The sequence below is a fragment of the Saimiri boliviensis genome, chromosome 11, assembly GCF_048565385.1.
Source record: "Saimiri boliviensis isolate mSaiBol1 chromosome 11, mSaiBol1.pri, whole genome shotgun sequence".
In the NCBI taxonomy this organism is placed as follows: domain Eukaryota; kingdom Metazoa; phylum Chordata; class Mammalia; order Primates; family Cebidae; genus Saimiri; species Saimiri boliviensis.
The window spans coordinates 91,488,404-91,509,279 of NC_133459.1; the positions used below are offsets into that span (position 1 = coordinate 91,488,404).

At 40.7% G+C, this 20,876-nt stretch overlaps 1 protein-coding gene across 16 annotated transcripts in view; it reads right to left on the minus strand.

Moving 5' to 3' along the window:
• PDE4DIP (myomegalin) overlaps positions 1–20,876 on the minus strand; it is a 222,259-nt gene that overhangs the window by 26,850 nt on the left and 174,533 nt on the right. For 12 of the 16 annotated variants that reach the window (XM_039460970.2, XM_039460975.2, XM_039460973.2 and 9 more), the window contains 6 exons: positions 13,434–13,522; positions 7,203–7,435; positions 3,930–4,365; positions 2,901–3,093; positions 2,209–2,328; positions 502–1,030 (listed from right to left, as the gene is read on the minus strand). In XM_039460970.2, the coding sequence (XP_039316904.1) occupies positions 502–1,030; positions 2,209–2,328; positions 2,901–3,093; positions 3,930–4,365; positions 7,203–7,435; positions 13,434–13,522 (1,600 nt within the window). The remainder of the gene's footprint in view (positions 1–501; positions 1,031–2,208; positions 2,329–2,900; positions 3,094–3,929; positions 4,366–7,202; positions 7,436–13,433; positions 13,523–20,876) is intronic. The other 4 variants (XM_039460976.2, XM_074381176.1, XM_074381175.1 and 1 more) reach the window with 1 other exon arrangement.

The following is a 20,876-nucleotide window of genomic DNA, read 5'->3' on the forward strand; positions in this document are numbered from 1 at the left end:
GGTCTCGAAATCCTGACCTCAGGCGTTCCACCCACTTTGGCCTCCCAAAGTGCTGGGATTACAGGCATGAGCCCTGGCCAGCACTTGTATACACTCATTTAAACCTAATAACTATCTTTGAGATGGGTCTGTTATCATCCTCATTCAACAGGTAAGGATAAAGGCTTGGAAACGTTAAGAAGGTTGCATAGGTAGTAAGCATCAGAGCTAGGCAGTCTGATTCCAGTCTTACTACTATACTAGAGCATATATACTATTAGTTTACTAGTATCTCCCTGAGAGGAAATCTCTGAGACCTGGTATCTCCCAGATACCAGGTTATTATCCCTTGCCCTCCTGGTTGCTTACCTGGCTTTTCCTTAGACCTATTTCCACCATTTAAATCAGTGTCCTTGTGACTACCCAGACATGTTCTTTCTTTCAACTGCCTGAGCCACCCTACATCAAGCACAAACTCACACATTTTCAATCAAGAAAGGGGCCAACCAGTGCCCTCCTTACCCAGGCCATGAGGCTGATCTCAGTTCCTCAGCCAGCTTCCCTTCTAGTCCATTTTTTGGGAGCTGGGCTTCCAGCTGGGATACTCTCTGGATGAGACTCTCCAGATCCTTTGTGGCCTGAAGCCCTGGAGAGTAGAAAGCACCAGTGCCATCAGACAGCCACCCCTCATCCTCATCAGTGACACTATGAGGTGAAGACCCCTCCAGGGTGCCCACAGCCCTCAGCTTCCGGGGTCTTTCCAGACTAGATGAATAATCACTTGTAACTGAGAGGGACCGGACCCGGCTCTTGAGGTTTTGAATGATCTTGTTGGCATTCTGCAGCTGGGCCTTCAGATCTTTGATGTCCTTTCGTAGGACACAGATGTCTTCTGACTTTCCATACACTCGGAACTCTTCCTGCTTCCCTAGCTGGTTCTCCAAGGGCTTCTTCTCAGATGAACTAGCCCATGTTGAGCCCCGGCGCCCCTGCTCAGAGCACAGCCCCTCCATTGGGGCCATTTCCTTGAGGCTGTTGTGCTCTTCACACTCTGAAAAAACACAAAGATGTCTTCCTAAATAAAAGTTGGACGTGCTGTTGTGGCCACTGCCTTTGAGAGGAAGCAGGTTTGGTCCTGACGACAATAATTACTAGGGAAAAAGTTGAAGCGGTACTTTATTCAACCCTGACACTGTACTAGGCATTCAAATACAATATTTCTTATCCTCCCAACAGCCTTACAAGTTAGGTATCATCACTTTCTATTTTACCAACTGGGGAAACCAAAACTTAAAGAGAGGTAAACCAGTTTGTTCTAGATCACTCAAATTAGCACAGGGCAGAGCCAGAATTCAAATCCTTTAATGTCCTGTGTTCATTCCACACACTGATATTTCTTAAGACATTAACATGGGCTTATCTATTTAGGATGGCCACAAAAATACAGGATGAGCTAATACTGCATGCAGAAAGTTTAGTACTCTCTAAATTTTCCTATACAAATTTTGAAAAGTTTGTTGGGTTACTACTGTGTGAAAAACAGGCATATGAAAATAAGACTTTGAATAAATATATCACCATCTTAACACTGGTGCATTAGAGAAGTGGTAGTCAGAATGAGAACTAATCCATGGCATTTTACCAGATGCCAGGGACTGTTCTAAAGTGTTTTATAAGAATTTACTCATTAAATTGACATAAGTACCTGATGGGGTAGGTAGTTCCTTTATTACTATTTTAACATGTGAAGAAACTGGAGCATAAGAAAGTTTGCAAATTGAGATTTGAATCAACCGCTCTGGCCCCAAGGTATTTTCTCTTTACTGCTACACTACACTGCCTCAAGAATGAGAGAGATTGTGTTTTTCTTCTCTTCTGGTTTTCAGTGTGGTGGGTGGCCCTATAGCTGTGGTCCTTACATAATGCAAAACAAAATTATTTTTAACTTATGGTATGCACATTTGCAAAACCTCATCTAGTCTCTAAGTAGGCCTTAGTATTTCTATAATAGTCAATTGGATAGAACTTTATATTATTATTATCATTATTAGCAGTATGCCAAAAACTAATTGTAGAAATTCAAACTTACATTTCGCCTCATTTTGGGTAAGAGTTCTCCTGTTAACCTCCTCTTTCCACTGCTTGTCAGGTGAGGAATTGGTCAACAGCACCCAAATGTGACAGCTGACTCCAGGGAGGGAAGATGAACTCCACACCCTGTGCTCTTACCGGGACTGGTGGTTTCCTCCCGTTCAGCCTCATTCTCGCTTCGGCCACAAGTCTCATAGCCCAGGTCCTGGAGGTCCACCTGGACCTGCTTGCTGTCCTGCTTCACTGAGGATTCACCTGCTTGGGAAGAGACAGCAGGTGTTGCAGAATGGCTGAATTTCCCACATCTGCCCTCAGCCTCAATGGCACATACCCTAACCTTCTGGGGCAGGGAGGTCAGATCTGCAGTGGGAAAGAAGCTTCTTTGAATCAGTGGGAGAAGGGACTACCAGCTCCAGGAAGCAATTTCTTTCCACCAGAATGAGCCTGCATTTGCCATTGATAATCTCCCCTTCAGATAACCTAGGCTTAGTTTCGACCAGGTATCTGTAGGTTGGGGATTATATACTGTCATCTCTAGAAGCCCCATTGAAGTTGCCAAGTGCCAATCTGCAGGGGTTCAGTAAATATTGAGTGAAGCTGAACTAATTTAGAGTCCCAAGACACCCAGACCTGTACTGTCCAATAAGGTAGTGACTGCCTCATATGACCACTTTATAGTAAATTAACTAAAATTAAATGAAACAAAATGTCCAAGTTGCACTAGCCACATTTCATGTGCTCCATAACCACATGTTATGTAGGTATAGAACATACAGAACTTATAAGACACACAGCCTAGTCTTCTTTACTAGTAAGTCATAGTTACTTACTAAGTATGATTCTGTATTTCTCCAGCTCATTAGCCTGAGCAAAGACAGTGGCTTCTGAAAGCAGCAGCTTCTCCTGGAGATCTTGATAGCGTTGTTTGCATTGTGACAGCTGGGAGCGCAGGTGCTGGGTGGACCCTGGTAGGCTAAACGTTGACTGAGGCTGAGGGTCACGAGGTTGGGACTGGTTATCCAACTGTGAAAGGGGCCAATACAGGGATCAGGACAGCCTGAGGTCACCCCCATGCAGTGACAACCACTGCCCCTTCTGAACCCTGTGGACTTTGCTCATGTCTGTCACAGCACTTCTCATGCCATTTGGCAGCAATGTGCTTTCCAGATGGAGCTCGGAGCGCTGGGGTAAGTATAATTCATCTCTGTAACTACAGCACACAGCACAGCGCCAATCACGTGTATAGAGGAGCTCTCGGAAAATGTCTTCTCAGTGGACAAAAAGAGAAGGGGTGGAACCCTCCACTCATCTCCCCTCGCACTTCTCCCATTGATTCTCTCAGAATCCCCTGTATTCTCCATTTTGCTGAATCTTCAGCAAAGCTCCTTCCCTAAAGAGGACCTCAATAACCCATTGGAGGCCCAGGAATAGACACCTGTGATAAGCTGTGACCAAAAAAATGGCAGTGATAAGGAAGAGATGTCATTACACACCACTTTTCTGGGCTGCCTCCTAACCTGATGTATCCGTATGTACAGCAGATACCACCCCCTATTAAAATCATCTGTTTTGGTACCATCTTTCTTCACCATATTCAGTATCTCAAGGGCAGCCATTGGTTTTATTGCCTGATGCCAATGCCTAGTGTGTTACCTGAAAAATTAAGTACTCAAGAAATATGTATATTGCAAAAGACTTTCTAAAGGCTGAATGTGGGCAGAATATTATTAGTATTGTTTGTAGTGCAAAGAGACCCTTCTCTTGGTACCTCCTGATTCACAGAAGAACTTTTTAAGGTAAAAACTGTCATCTTGAGCCATTCTCCAATTGTTTTTCATTCCATCTAAGCCCACACTTACTTGGTGGGCATCCACTGTGAAGGCAGCCCCCAGGTCAAGGCTCTGGGGTCTGGGGCAAGGCCTCACAGTCACAGTCCCCTCCTCTTGGTGCTGGTGCTTCCCAGAAGAACCAACCAGTTCTGTGTTTATTCCATCGATCGTGCTGGTCAGATGCACAAGGACCTCTGGAGTCAGTTTACTATTCCCTTCCTTGCTACTCAGTACGAGCTGCTCTTTGAGGAGGCTGATGATATTGTGGGCATTCTTCAGTTTTCCCTGGAGCTTTCTGAACTCAGCCTGAAGGCTACTCTCTCTCAGACCCTCTTTGGCTGCCACAGTCTCCACCATCACCTCGCCCTTCTCCTTGTCTTCCTCGATCTCCCATCCATCAGACATTGCTTCTCCCATCTGCTCTTTCAGCTCTGCATTCTCAAGGCAAAGGCTCAGCATGGTGTTCCTGCAGGAAACACACATAAGTGAAGGCTAGGTCTGCTCCTGACAACAGTTCCTAATAGTACCTCTAACCCACATCTCAGCCCATGATAGATTCAGACACACCCCAGAGCCTAAAGCAATCTGAGACCTACAACAGCTCCCTAATTTTATATACAAGAAAGCCAAGGCTCAGGAAGAGTAACAGACTTGCCCAAACTTCCACAGCTACTTGGTGGCAGCACCATCACTAGAAATCTTGGACTCAAGACATGCAGGCTAGTTTTCTTTACTTATGCCACACAGCTTCATATGTTCTAATTTTTAACAGCCTCTGGAATAAACAAAAGTACTTACTCTGTTAAAAAAAATAAGACCTGTTGTGTAACAAATTAATTGTTATGAATTCTAAAGATCTATTATTTATCATCAGTCGGTTTTAAACCATTGGGACTTAACAACACAGAAGAAATAAATAACACTAATCAGAACTATTAATACAATCAAAATGTACTTAGTTAATTATGTCTTTATGTCCCTTCTTGAGATCAGGGACTGTGGCTGTCCTATTCACTCTGTATCCCCAGCGCCTACACAAGTGCCTGTCACATAAATCATTCATATTTGTTGAAGAAATAAAATTGATCAAAACAGCTAATTTTCACCAAGCCATTCCAGACCCACTCTTTCCACAACAACAAACTCACACTCGGGTTGAGTGGAAGCAAAGATGGCTTTAACAAGTCTATTCTCTTAACTTCTTTGAGCCTCAGTTTACTTTTATATAAAATAAGGATGGCAACACTTACCTAGTGGAGTTAGCAGATGCTTAAATGACATTGCATATATGGTATGGTTAGATCAAGGTCTGCAGCAGGGAAGTCATTCAATCTCTGCTGTACCAGCTGCAGAGCTGAGAAACCAACAGCAGAATCCCACAAGGTGCTTGTTTAAAAAGCTGTAGAGCTAAGGCCTATGAATCCACATTTGATTTAAGTTCCACCAGTTATTCTTTTTTCTTTTTCTTTTTTTTTTTTTTTTTTTTGAGACGGAGTTTCGCTCTTGTCACCCAGGCTGGAGTGCAATGGCACGATCTCGGCTCACCGCAACCTCCGCCTCCTGGGTTCAGGCAATTCTCCTGCCTCAGCCTCCTGAGTAGCTGGGATTACAGGCACGCGCCACCATGCCCAGCTAATTTTTTGTATTTTTAGTAGAGACGGGGTTTCACCATGTTGACCAGGATGGTCTCGATCTCTTGACCTCGTGATCCACCCGCCTCGGCCTCCCAAAGTGCTGGGATTAAAGGCTTGAGCCACCGCGCCCGGCCAGTTCCACCAGTGATTCTTAAGCACGCTAAACTGAGAGGCCCTGAGCTAGAGGATGCGCAGGAAATGGGGAACTCACAACCTGAAGGGTCAGCAGTGGGCTATGCACCTAGATTGAATTTCTCAGAATCCAGGAGTCCTGGAACCTAGGGCAGAGCTTGTCTGGTGTGTTTCTGGGAGGAAAACACTTTAGGACATAGGACACAGACAGACAATCTATGAGACACTTTCTCAATAAAGAAAAGGGGGAGAGGTATTTTACCAAAACGGAGATGTGGAATGGGGATAAAAGGGGCACACGTGTATATGGAAAAGAATATTTAATATTATGTTCTAACCTCATATTTTAAAGAAAACTCTCATGTTTTAAAATTACAAACAAATAGAAGAAAAACCCAACAAAACCTTCTTAAAAAGAAGAACAACACATAAGATTCTAACCTCCACCCAACTTACAGTATCAGTGATTCTGTAGGTTGGGTGGAGGGTTGAACAAACCAGTTTCAGGTTAGGCTAGTTTACATATACAAAAATTTAACTAAAATGATATGCTTTAAGTAGAACTTAAGGAAAAAGTTATGATAATTCAAAGCAAAAGAATCAGCACCTAGAATAATCACAAGAATTTTTAAAAAATTGTTTGACAAAGTATATAGTATAGAAGCAAGGTTTAGATGTTAGAAATTGGGAGCCACAGACTATTATGCCATCTTGAGCAAGTCACTTGAAACTTTATAGGCCTGAGTTTCCTTAACTATGAAATAAGGGCATGAGGCTAGATGCCAAGGTCGTCTTCAAAGTGCTAACATTATCCAGGGGAGTTTAAGTTGCATGTAATATGCAGGGAAACAACAGGGCATGATTTAGAAGTTGTGCAGCTGTGCTTTACACAAGCAGTGATGATCATGGTCCTGGGAGTGCATGAATCAATGGGTCAGCCCTACAGTATCGGCATGTGCTCCAAATATCTTTTCACAAAAAAGCCATCAAAGACAGCGTGGCCAACCTGACCAATGAATGAGCTATCTGCTACTTTTGAAAAATTACTAAAGCAGCAGAGATTATTAAAATTGATATTCTATTATTGAAAGACTTCTGAGCAAGAGCTGAGGCTAGGGGGCTTCTATAGAAATCCTCCTCCACTGTGGACTCTTTTAGTTCTGCATACAGAAGTGAAACATATTAGGTAGCAGGGATTCCTTATATGTTTCAGTCAGTTAAAAAGACCAATATCGATCATGTAACAAGGAGGTTTCCACCATAACTGTCATATGTATGACTGACAGATGCACAATAATAGCGGGCATTGTCATATTGAATCAAGACCAGGTTTATTTGAATAACAAAAGGTGATTACCATTAGCCAATATTACTTACTTTTATCTAGAGAATTTGTAGAAATATTAATGCATGAAGCCTGGGATATGGACCAAGTAGCCCCTTGGCAGCATGAATGTCTTGGTCGCAGCAAGGTGAGGCCCTTGGCTATGATGCCTCATGACCTGCAAGCTCCCCTTCTCTGGGAAGAATGTCCTACCTGATGTGAGACACAGAGGAGAATCCTGCTTCCTCAATTTGAGCCTTTAGCTCCTTCAGTTCCTCCTCAGTTTTCCTCTTCTCTTCTAAGTGCTGGTGGAGCTCAGCTCTCAGGTGGAGAATTTCTTCCTGAAGACACCTGTTACTGTCCCCTCCCACTGGGGAAGGAGGGGAAAAAGATGGGTTCTGGGTCTCCACAGTTACCAGACTTTTTTCCAAAGCCACCTTGACGAGCTGAAAAAAAATCATGGTTTGAAGAAGTTAGGTCACTAAAGAGGACCCAAGAAAAACATGAGATTGCAAAGGCAGCTTTCAATGAGGAAGAAAAAAAAAAAAAAAAGCAGATCTAAAATGAACTCCCTACCCAGAACCTCCTTAGACAGGCATAAGGGCCCTGGGAACTGGTTTGGGTGGGAAGGACACACCAAATGAGCAGGAAGAATCTCCCCATGGAGAAGAAGAGAATCCAGAGACAGTGAGGGTGAAAAGCACATAAGAAATTTAAAACAAATGCAAACAGACAAGGTTTAAACAGGACTAGAAGGTGTGAATGCGGCGATTCTTCACTTCCTGAGGAGGCAGAATCCTGAGAGTTTTCTCACAAGTCAAGAACCTTCGTCAGCTCCACAACACTTGAGTGCTGGATGGCAGAGATGATGGCTTAAGATATCAGGGTGCAAAGCCTAAGGCCCTGCCTGTAACTCTGACTCCCTCAAAGGCAACTGAGAGGGAGGACTCAGGGCACTGGGGAGACAGTCAGCATAGTCACAGAATTCGAATAAGGTAGAGCTACAGGGAAGACAACACCAACTGATTTGATCGGCAGAAGAGTCACACTACAGCTACTGAGAGGTGGAGGTGAAGCCACCCTGGCAAGCAGCCAAGCTCACTTTTTGGTTATTATCTTTGTGCCAATGCTGCCAGACAAACTCTCTACAAATCTAAGCATGTGGAAGAAACAGAGGCAGGAACAATTACACAGCACGCTTCTATTTCTTGAGGATACTCTTGAAGTTATTCATCATTGTTTTAATTAAAGCAGATTGTATGGTTTTTCCTCAAATGAGAATATGTTAACTTTTAGACTTTGTTATTGTTCCTTTTGGGCTTATCTTTGGTCTTTTCCCATGTTTTTAAAAGTATAGAAGTCACAATCTGAGTATGATGATCTACTTAACATATGACTGATTAGTGCAAGGGGTTCCTGCCTGTCTGTCCAATATTAATCTTAATACATCCCAATGTCACATTGGCTTCTTTTTCCTCTCAGCGGCAGCATTTGGAGCTTTGACTTAACTTCAGGTCAGTTTTGACCTCTGAATATTCCAGCCCTTCCCCGCAGCTGTTTCTGGGTCATGTTTTCTTTTATCACTATAAATATTGCGACTTGTAATTGTCACTTATAAATTTATTCTGGCTATACTGGATCATTCCCCAATTATCCAAGTCATCCAAATATTTGATGTGCATATCCACAAATGATGTAGTGGCCCCTGATGGGGGATGATTTGTAGAATTAATTATATGTTTTATATTCCATTCAGGTCACCAATACATTGAACAGAGCAGGGACCAAAGCAGCTAACATGGATCAATGACTGACAAAGCTTCTTCGGTTGACACAAAGCCTCTGACTTTTGCTATTCCCCACCCATAACAAAGCATGCTCAAATCTAGGTCACAGGATTGTGGTAGCATTGATTCACAGTTTACATGTGTAATGGTGTTCAGTAGCATAGCAATTCAAGTTGTGAAGAGATGTAAGCCCATGTCAAAGAAGAAAGATTCTTACACAAAGCCACTCAGTTCCCAGGCACCCAATCTTACTTGGGCTATGTGAGCCTAAGATTTGGCAGGCTCCTGGAAATGTCTGTCTCTAAGTCTCTGCTGGGAGGCTTCATCAGGCTGGTGGCCATCTCCAATATGTGCCCCCCAGCATTTGTGACAAAATAAAGGAAGGGGGACCAAATGAAACCACTTCTGAAAGCTTATGATCCCACCCCTCATTTACACTATGAGATGTTATCATTCTATATAAACGCTTTCCAACTAACTTAACTAAAATGCACTTTGCCATTAGTCTTGAATGTGGGCACAGCATTATTCTTTTCTAAGTCTTAAGGGTTCCTTCAGCTTAAAAATAATGTCTAACTTTAATGAAGTTTACTCATTTTTAAAGTGCCTTCTGGGTATATGTTATCTTGTTCTGTTGTTTCAATATACCGATTTTTTGAAAACGAAAAAATTCTGAACCATGAATGTTAACACCAGAAAAACCTTCAGGTACATCTGATCTAATTTCTCACTTTAAAGTGAGAAAACCAAACATTGCCTAGCGATCTGATATTTACCCAGGCTAATTTGTGTTTTCATATTTCCATCTCAAAGTGGACTTTATTTGACTAAGTTAAAGTTTTAAATGTAAACGCCTGAAAAGTAATTCAGGATCTAGACTTTTCATTAGTTCTGATCATGTATGAAAAGCAAATATTTCTTCCAGTATTTGTAGTGATAGTGTGAATCCATTAGGTGTATTTTTAATTATAGCTCTCATATTGGTTATTTTTTTCACATTTTCTAACTCACTTGTGATATTGCTTCCACACAATTCAGCTTTTTGTGCACTGGGTTTCCATTTACCCTGCAAAGGCCTATGTGCAAACCTGATAGCCTGTTTGAATGGCATTGTTTTGTTTTCACGCTATTGCTTCATATCTATCACAATGTTTAGTCAGTTGCCATCATTAAGGCATTAAAAATTAGCTTTTCTCAAATGTTCAGCATCACTAATCATTAGGGAAACGCAAATTAAAACCATAATGAGATATCACCTGACACCTGATAGAATGGCTTTTATCAAAAAGGTGAATGATACGTGCTAGAGATAATGCAGAGAAAAGGGAATACACACATTGTGGACAGGTATGTAAATTAGTACAGCTGGTGTGGAAAAAAGTATGGAGTTTCCTCAAAAAACTAAAAATTGAATCTACCCTATGATCCAGTAATCCCATTTCTGGGTGTGTATCCAAGGGAACTGAAATCAATATGATAAAGGTATGACTGCACTCTCATGTTCATTACAGCATTATTCATAATAGTCAAGATAGAGAACCAACCTAGGTCCATCAGTAGATGAATGGGTAAAGAAAAGGTGGCAGATGATACACAATGGAATACTATTTAACCTTAAAATGTCAGAGGATAGGTCCTGTCATTTGTGGCATGAATAAATCTGAACGACATTATGCTTAGTGAAATAAGCCAGGCATAGAAAGACAAATGCCATACCATCCCACCTATATGTGGAATCTAATAAAGTGGAACTCATAAAAGCAAAGAGTAGAATGGTGGTCACTAGAGGCTGGTAGAATGGGGAGGGAGAGTAGAGGGAGTTGTTGATCAAAGGTATGGACAGAAAGAACAGGTGTGAAGATATATTGCATAGCAAGGTAACTCTAGTCAATAATAATACATATTTCAAAATAAGAGTGAATTTCCAATGTTTAACCATCAAAAATGATAGGTAGGCAAGGTGATGAATATGTTAATTACTTTGGTTTAATCATTCCATATTGTGTGTTTGTGTGTATGTATGTGTGTGTGTGTGTGAATATATATATATATATATATATAATTGTATCATATCTCATAAACGTATACAATTATGATTTGTCAATCAAAAATAACTAATTTTTTAAGTAGTTTTTTAAAAGTTTATCATACGTTGTCTACTAACATCTGTTCTTTGTATTTGAAACTTTTTTTTTTTTCTTTAAGAGGTGGGGTCTCATTATGTTGCCCAGGCTGGCCCTGAACTCCTGGGCTCAAGAGATTCTCTTACCTCAGCCTCCCGAGTAGCTGCAACTATAGGTCTGCAGTATGTGGGCTTGAATATTTATTCTTGATTAACTTTTTCTCCATTACAAAAGTTCAAATAAAAAATGCAATGGTTGATTACTCTAGTTTCTTTCACAGCATTTCATAGGTACTTATAGATCTTACATCTGCTTGAGAATAGAATTTTGGGTGAGATAATCTAGGGAAGATTATTATCATGGCCAGACTTGAGGCTTCCTGAGGTGGCTGAGTCCAAAAAATAAGGAGGAGGCAACTTGTATTGGCCAAAAAGTGATTCTCACCTTGGAAGAAAGATAAGGTTGGATGTGTCTATTAGGGAAAGTATACGAACACTTGGAGTAGGAAGGGACCTTGGTGTCAAGCAGAAGTTTAACATTCCAAGGACACAGCAAGGAGAAGCTCAAAATCTATCTTAAGGGACCATTTTCCTGGAAACAAGCAAACAAATTTTGAGAATCTGGACACAAAAACAGTTTATGGCAAAGTGATCTTTATTTAATTGGTAGCAGGAGAGTCACAGCCTCAAACTCCAGAAAAGATGAAGTAAATTTCCAATGACTTCATACACCAAGATTCCTCCTGCCCAAAGCTGAAGTTGTATCTTCAAGGAAAGGTGATTAAAAGGAAAATGGTGCTTCCCCAAGCGATTCTTCCATCCGGCAGGCATCTACTTTGTCTATCATGAGTCAAGCCCAGATTCAAAGGCTTTTTAACTGATAATTACACTAAGCAGCTCCTATGCCAAGTAATGTGGCAAGTATTGTGAGGGAAATACAAATCCCCTAAAGTAAAAAGTTCATTCCAAGGTGGGCTCACCTTCTCAAAATGGGGGCTGGTCAGATTCTCCATGCCAGGCTACAGGGAGGAAGGCTGAAGAGGAAGCACTCTACAAATCAGTTTGCCTACAATTGAGAATTAGAGCAAATGTCTTGCAATACCAGGAGTACGTCAGACCCTATCAATCAGAATCTGACTGTCTTCATCTCTGTGTCTCCTGTTCACTTATTCTAAGTCAATCCTGTCCCACAGTCATTATAACCATCAGTGACCAGCCAGCCTCCCAATCTAGCTGTCTTCGAGTAGACATTTGTTCATCCTGCAGGCCCCTCTCCCTCACCCAAGATCCTCAATGAAATCAGAGAGTGAGGGCAGAGGGATCTGTCAGGAGGGACAGAGATGTACATAAGTCAAGTCCCAGCCATGGGTAAGGAGGACTCAGGAGAAGCTGTTGAAGCAGAGGAGTGGAGCTCATGCAAGCACTCAAGGGAGAAGGGAAGGTCAGGTACAGCTATAGCAACAAGAAGGTGATCCTACTGTAAGGTAAAGAAACTGCTGAAAACATGATGTATCCTAGACAACCACTCAGGTCCCCAAATGCCAAATCCCAAAAAATCTGAGGACGTTCACTTGGGCTCTTCTTATTGGTTAATTTGATGTCTCCTCTTTTTTCTAGGCAGAAGACATACAGGTAAACCCAGAAAGCCTCATTTCTTGAGAAAGCCTCATTTTTTTGAAGAGTTTTCCTAATAGCACCAAGAAAGCTATCACTGAAAAGTCCAGCTGCTTGTGCAGAATATCTACCAATGATTCACTTTCTCCTTAAGAATCATAGGCACAGCCCATCTAGGAGATGAATTGCTAAATGGCACAGACGAAGTGGAGACATTATAGGAGTTCCAGTGATGGCTTTGTGATCAGGATGGGTGAGAATATCCGCTCTTGTAACATGCTGGTTACATCTTCACTGACGGTGGGTGGAAACAATGTTTCAGCCTTGAGTACCAAGCTCTGAGGTTTGACAGGAGATTGCTGTGGAAGTACCATCTACTGATCATTGAGTCACCGTGACCTCAGTGGTTTGTCAGGTTGCATAAGGTTCTCTTTGTATACTGAGATCTCACTGAGAAAGATCCGTGCTTTGGAAGCATTCCAATCCACTTGGAATTTCTCCCCAAGCAGGTTCTCTGCCCTGCCACCTCCCCAAGCAGCCCTTCAATGACTCTCTGTCTTCTATGGAGCGTTTCGGTTACAAAAAGCCCAAAGGGAATGTGTCCATTGTCTTGCACATAAAAACTCTTTTGAAGCTATAGCTACAGAGAATAAACAGGGGCAAAGATGGGTAGGACGAGGCAGGAAGCAATAAAGAAATAGACACAATACAAACCAAAGGGTGATTGGAGAGAAAAATGGAGTGAAGGCGTGGGTTGGAAAGGCAGCTGGGAAGCTCAAGAACAGGAAGATGTCTGAGAAGAGCTTTGTATGAAAAGATATCTTCTCACTCTAGGTCCACAAGGGCTGCAGGGGACCATCGGACCTCAGGAGGGCTGTGAGCCGTCCACCCTGGAAACCCCAGACCCTGACGCTGACTTACTTGCTGGTGACGATTGTGCACGGCCTCCTCCTCAATACTGTCGGTGAACTCAGTGCTTGCATCTTCGGTGTCATCCCCTGCAGCCCCACCTGGAAGTAAGTGCAGAAAAGAAATGTGATTCCCTTCACAGATGGCTTCCAGAGAGCAGGTAAAATTACACTCCTTCTGCTAGCCACCTCTGATTTCTTCCTTTCTGCATATACGTGGGGAAGAAATTCTCCCTAGCCAGCAGGGCTGGCAAGAAAAATAGAATCCAGCTTTCTTTTTGTATCACAGGCACTTTCTTACTGATCCTCAAGCCTGATCCTCACAGCATCAGCTGACTTTGCCTGCACAGACCCAGTCCTAAGGAGCCGACTGTCAGATGCACTGGTTACCCGCCTCCCATGTCAAGAAAGCCTGAATGATCCCCACCGCCTGGCTACATAACAACTTTCTCTTCCAGAACATGTGTCCGGCATGCCTAACCCTTTCCCCACTGACTGCCTGGAGATTAGAGCTGCTCTGATTCTCTCAGCAGTATCTGTTGTTGGGATCCGTTATGCATAGGGTGACAATCTCTCTGAAGAGCTTCCTTTTGGGGGTCCTGTGTCCTAGTAAGGTTCCGGTCTAGTCAAGATTCAAAACACCCAATGATTCAGCTGTTCCCTAATTATGTCCTCTCACCTTCCTTCCTCCTCACCTGTCACAAACTCTTATTCTACGTAGACATGCTTTGCCTGAAGGGTTTCTTGCACTGCTTTATCGACATGGGATTTAACCCATCCTTTCATTCTCCAAAGATGGACACAACCACCCTAGGGCCCAAACATCTACACCTCACTCTAAGGTACAAGTAGCTGCCGTCTGTGGTATGGGCAAAGGTCTAGGGCAGCACTGACTAAGAGAACTTTCTGCAATGACAGCAATGTTCTGTGCCAGTGTTGCCCAGTCAGTGGACACTGTCATATACGGCTACTGAGCATTTGCAATGTGGGTGGTATAGCCCACATTTCAAAGCATTTTATTTTATTTAAATTAACATATTTAAACGGCTACACGTGGCTAGTGGCTACCCTAGTGGACAGCACAAATCTAGGGTGCTTCTTCCTCTTTATATTGGTTAAAATGAAGACTATTCATATAATTTAAGACCAAGAACTATGTTTTACATTACTGTATTTTTCAGGAAGTGTAGAAATTTAGTATGGTTAATTTATCAAAGAAAATTTACTACAACACTCGCTGTGTTTTATAGAACCTGCCCAACTTAAAGAATCTTGAAATCTGGTTCTGATCCTAGCCCCAGCAACCAACCAGTTACAACTCCACTTCTGGCCACTGATTAACCTGGACCTCAAAGAGTTCAGGTGTTGTGTCCAAGGTTACACAACTAGCCCTGACAAGAGCTGTGCCAACAAGTCAAGTCTCTGGATTCTTAGACAAAAGACACTCCACTATTTCTTTTGGTGACAAATCAGATCTTTATCTTTGCTTCTTCCTCCAAGACCAAAGAACCTTCTGTTGAGTTCAGAAATCTAGGCATGAAAGGCTCTGCTTGAATCATGAGGATTCACTACCCAATGCAGATGAGGTAAGCAGGGGCAGTTCACATCGACGGATTTGCAATGGCCCAGGCTGATCTCATGGAAGTGCTGAGAGGTCGTAAGTGAGCTGTGATAACAGCTTAGGTTTCCTGATCTACACCATGAACTTTGTGTTAACTTTGGATTAAGGGAGGGTCCTGTTCAGTGAAGCCCTGTCCACAGGAAGGCACCTCTAACACTCAGCATCGTAAGAGGTCTGTGGCAGACAGTGTACAATAGGAATTTCCAATACATATTCATTCAAACCAACCCCAGAACCATCTCACTCAGGATCCTAGCTGAGTAGAGGTGTATGGACACATTCCTTAATCTTTGGCTGCTTTATAAACTTACTGAACCCAGGATGCTAATTTACCTAGGACTTCCATATCATGTTATGCTTACTTTGGAAAATCTTTCCCTGTACAACAGTAGCAATCACAATCGTTTATGTTTTTCCAGCAAAGGAAATAAATTGTCTCACTCAGTGACAGAATTCTCTCTCAGCAACAGAAAACACTGTTCACATTGTTTCTCTTTTGAACACAGGGGTAGGACCCTGTAGTTGAAGAAAGCTCAGCTCAATGAGGTCAGGATCCTCATCCCCCTACCATCGTTGCTGGGCTCTGTAGCCATGCGGGGTCCACATCCCAGGGCCATTCCTGACAGGTTCCAGAAGTGGGGATTAGAAAGGGTGACTGTCACTGGTCTTGAAGGTTTTTATCTGATACTTTCTGCCCTCCACTTATCTTTGGCAGCCTTTCTGGTATCCCGTCTGCATTCTTAACGTTCCTTCTTATTTCACTTAAAAGCAGGATGCTATGGTTCTGATCTCATAAGGAATTAGGTGGAGACAAATAAATGCTCATCTCATCTCAACACTCTGCTACACAGGGGCTTTGTTTTTTCCCCTTCTTTCTCTTTTAAGCTAGCTCACAGTCCTCTTTCATTGTGGCAGCTTTAAGGGTTGTTCAGCCTTCTACCAATTTGAATTAAAATGCTGAAATGTTTTTTTCCATGTTTGAGGGATAAAGCTAAAAAATTAATAGAAGATATGGGAATAAAAGAGTAAATTATCTCATATGAGGTCCTGTATATAAGTTTACATTAGACATCTTTTACCATTGTCTGTTTTTTAAAAAAATGAGAAGAACTTCTCTTTTGAGGTGATACCCTTTTCTAAACTTTTACAGCACAACAAAACACTATCTTCAGAATTAACTTGGAATACTTTGAATTTCTAATTTAAAGGTGCCTCTGTTTTTATATTGATGACTCTTCCACTTACTTTTTGATAAAATACAAAATAGTCTGCCACCTGTCGATTCTCTAAAAGCTAAGAATCTGTTCATTAAGATTAACTTGTTTCTTTGAGATTAAGTTTCACATGTTAGACTGGCAGTTTTATTAAAAAACTTTTATTTAAGGCTTTAACAAAAGTTCTCAACTTGTGGTTCTTAGAAGTTTCTAGGCTCTGAACAACACAAAATGGAGGTGACACCAAAATGTCCCTTGCTTAGATTTAGAAAATTATTTTCTATCAGCTATCTAAAGTTACAAAGTACACAAAAATAAGCCTTTAAAACATAAGACCACAAAATCCTTGGGTGAAAATTTCAGCATTATGCAAAAATAAGGTATTCTTATCACTGAGGCAAAAATCCATACTTTTGTAGAATTTTTAAATGGAGTATAGCATAATAATCAAGAACATGAACTATGGAGACAGACTGTCTAGATTTGAATTGTGCTTTTTTCGTTATTTATATCACTTTAGGCAAGTCATAACCTTTCCATAACTAAGTTTCTTCATTTAATTAGGGTTAAGAGCACTACCCACTCCAAACTGCTGTGAACTTTAAAGGGTTTGCTGATTTTGAAGTGCTTAGAACAGCACTTGGTACACAGTGTGTACTCAGTAAACATCATCCTTAAACAATGTTATTATTATTGTTATTGTTAGTAAACTGAAGTGGTCCACCGGCTTGTAAGTTGAAGGCTGAGAAAGCTGACGGCCACGGAATCTAAATATCATCAGCAGAAGGAAGTCTTATACCTGACGCTATTATTTGGATGATCTTGATTGATTCTACCTACACATCTTCATTTCTGAATACTTGTTTCCCCAGCAGGAGGCCTGAAATAACACTTGTTGCTCTCTGCCTTTCAGGACATTTAAAAAGTAAAGAGCTGTCAGTAAGGTAGGCTGAACTCTTTGGAACAGGGGCCTTACAAAAAGGATTAATCATCATTAAATGATAATTGTCTTAAAACTCCAACATGTATAAATAAGCCTTGGGGGAAAATTCACGACTTGTTTTTGTTGTTTTGTTTTGTTTTGCTTTAGAGATAAGGTCTCACTACATTGCCCAGTCTGGTCTTGAACTGCTGGGCTCAAGGGATCCTCCCGCCTCAGCCTCCAAGTACCTGACTATAGGTGTGTGCCACCACACCTAGCTCATGACGTATTAATTCTTGAGTAATGAGTCCAAACCGGGTGGAATCAAGACCATTTCCCCCAAATTCTACTCTGCAGTCATTATTATTTCCCTTTAGGCCATTAATATGGGATCAACAGAAAAGGAGTGATTTTTTCCATATAGTTACTTAGAACATAGCCAGAGGTCATTTTATCAATTTTAAAAGGTGATCTGAAGAACCAAAAAGGCCAAATCATAATCTAAAATACTTTTGTGGGTATGAAATCCCACTAGAATTCTGGAAAGAGTTTCTACTTCTCTAAAAGGGTAGTTATTCAATGTAACTACAGTTTTCTATCCTTAGAAGCATGAATAAGTTGGCAGTGCTATGTTCTTCCCTTTGGTACTGTGCCCTTGTGTCTGACACTCTCAGCCCCATCTCACTTTCACTCCCAGGTACTCTGCCATGAGTTCAAGATAAGAACGCTCATGTTTCCATGGCATGAACCAACTACTGCTGACTTTAATATTACGGTGCTCTAAGAGAGAATCAAGTAAAAGAGGCCTCCTATCAAACCACAATTTCACCTGCACACATGCCCCTCAGGATCCTAAGAAAATTATTAAGATTCCATATAGTCCTTCACAGTTTTTGTTAAGAAATAAAATTCTCTAGATAGATGCTGGTTGGGGAACAAAGTAGTAAAAAACTGCTCTCTGCAGTCAAACTCCTTAGGGCATATCTTTGTCTTTAAATTGCAACATCTCTTAAGTCGCCTCAGGGCTTTCCAGCTCTTATTTTGGAAAGCAGCTGTTTTAAGTGACTTGAAAAGGCCAAATCATAATCTAAAATACTTTTGGGGGCATGAAATCCCACTAGAATTCTGGAAAGAGTTTAGGGTAATTCTTCAATTCAACTACAGTCTTCTATCCTTAGGCTAACCAAGGCACAGGTAAATTAGGACTCCTGGGCAGGCCAGGAGACATGACCTATACCTATTCTGTGATGCCATAATTCTGTAATGTCAAATTATTCCCGCTCATGGTCTCTTTTTTTCTTTGAAGAATGCAAGAAACGGGCTTTCTAAGAATGTTTAGAGATAGTGCTACCCACCACAGTTGGCTCCTCAAACCTCTGTCATGCTTTCTGCTATTCTCCTGCAGCAAAGAAAGCAAGGAAGGGTTCTTAAGGTAAAGAAGTCTATGTTACATTTCTGGTGAAAGTGTAATACTGTTTCGTTAGTCTCACTTCTTCAACAGGAGAAAAATTCAGGTTTCTTCTTCCTTTAGTTAAGTAAATACTCATTCTATGAGCCTTGCTTTGACTTGGAATTTAGTAAATAATCAATAGACTGATTCTCCTATAAGGGGAAAAAAAGATACAAGCTTTCTCTACTTCTTTTTTTTTTTTATAAATCTCTTAAGAATGAAACCAAATAGTTTCTGTTGGCCTTTGATAATTTTATTGGATAAGTAACAATTTTTTGTTTCTCAACTAAGATAGCTAAAATTCTAACACTTATATATAAAAAAGTACACTCCATTACAGCACAAATGTTAACACAAATTAACAGCACAGTGCCATGAAAAAATGAAAAATATACAGCTTATTTTGGTGGGGAAATAGTCCTGGAAACAATGTAATGACAAGTTTCTGATCATTTAACATATCACTCACCTCCTTCTTCATCTGCAGTTATGAGTCACTTTTTATTTATTTATTTATTTATTTATAACCAAGTTTCACTCTTGTTGCCCAGGCTGGAGTGCAATGGTGTGATATCGGCTCACTGCAACCTCCACCTCCCAGGTTCAAGCGTGAAGTTATGAATCACTTCAATTAATCTCAACAACCCACAAAATTTTAAGTAAAAACTAGTAAGACTTCATGGACATTGATAAAAACTCATAATTTATCAAACATGCTGGTATATACACATGCCTCCAAAAGTTATAGATTGAAAGAGGTCAGTATCTTGAAGCTATGACTTTGCATATTATAAAAAGAAGTACTGCATATTCTTGTTATAAAGTAAAACAAGGAAGCCAATTTGGTTTATGTACTTAAAACCCCTATTCTTCATATTATTTTAAATAACACATTTTCTGATGTTGCTGAACCTTCTATATTACCCTTCCAGTTTTAGTAAGAGGAAAACAGTATGATAAAGATTTTTACTTCTGGAATTTGACTTTAAGCAACAAAAAGGGAGAGTAACACAAAAATAGTCAGTATATCACCATGTAAGTTTAATTACTCTTATTTGGAACCTGGTAGAATTAGTATTGTCAGGACCACAGTTCTGTGCTTCCTTCCATTTCCCATTCTTTGTTGGAGGCAAATTACAACGCCTTTTTTTTTTTTTTTTTTTCTTTTTTAAGAAAACTCATCTTGGCTCAGGTGATTATACAGGAAGAAGTCAAAGACTTACCTTCTGTTAGCGCTTAGACTACTTAAAAGCAACAGGCTTGTTACTTGATCATAATAAAGTTTTAACAAAGCTACTGGTGTAAATGGTGAGAAAGTGGCTTAAATCCACATTCTAAAACACATTAAAACTGAAATTATTACCCTACAGAAATCACTCCAATATATTATCCTATTGACTCATTCTATGTTTATTACTGTTTTGCCATATTCAAGTTGCATATTTCCAGCTATTCTTTCTATGGTACAAATGGTTCCAAGCTACCAAAGAGAAAAGCAAAGCTCACTGAGCTTTAACCCTAAGAGAACTAAAATTCTCTGTGCTTGTATCTCACAGGATATATCTAGAAAAGAAAATGAATTTAATTTGTTCTATCTCTAGTTCAACTTCTACAAGGTAAAATGGAAGATGGACATTAAGTGTGTGGGTTACTAATACTTCTTCCTAACTTCACAGGAAGTTTGTCACCTTGCCTTGCAGGATACGGACTGTAAACCTGCAGAACACTATACGAGGCCCTATTTGAAAAGGCCACGTGAGCTTTTCAGGGATGCCAGATGTCAAAATTCTGTCATTATTTCACACAAAAAGACCACGAAACAAGAAAACAAGTTTATCCTATCAATGGGAACTAGAGTTTTCTAATACTACCTCAAGAAAGGAAAAAGTTATTAAATTATTGTTCTCTCTAAGGTTTATAATCCAAAGGAAAGTGACTTTAGGTAGCTCAGTCAAACCTTTATTTCTCAATGAGAGGGACAATGTTCAGTATAATGTGATCTGCTCCTCCTTTCCACAATCAGGAGACTCCAGATCCAACTGGAAGATCAATGTAGAGAGAACGGAAATCAGTTTTCTTGAACTGTTTTTGAAGCGATAAGCCAAATATGTCATGACCCAGACACTGAATTAGGAAGATAAATGAGCACCAAAAATGATAGGTCTTTTATACATATTTGCCACACAGTTTACTTATGAATAACTGTGTTTATACTAAAGAACCCTCAAGGAAACTAATTCGTTTGGTTA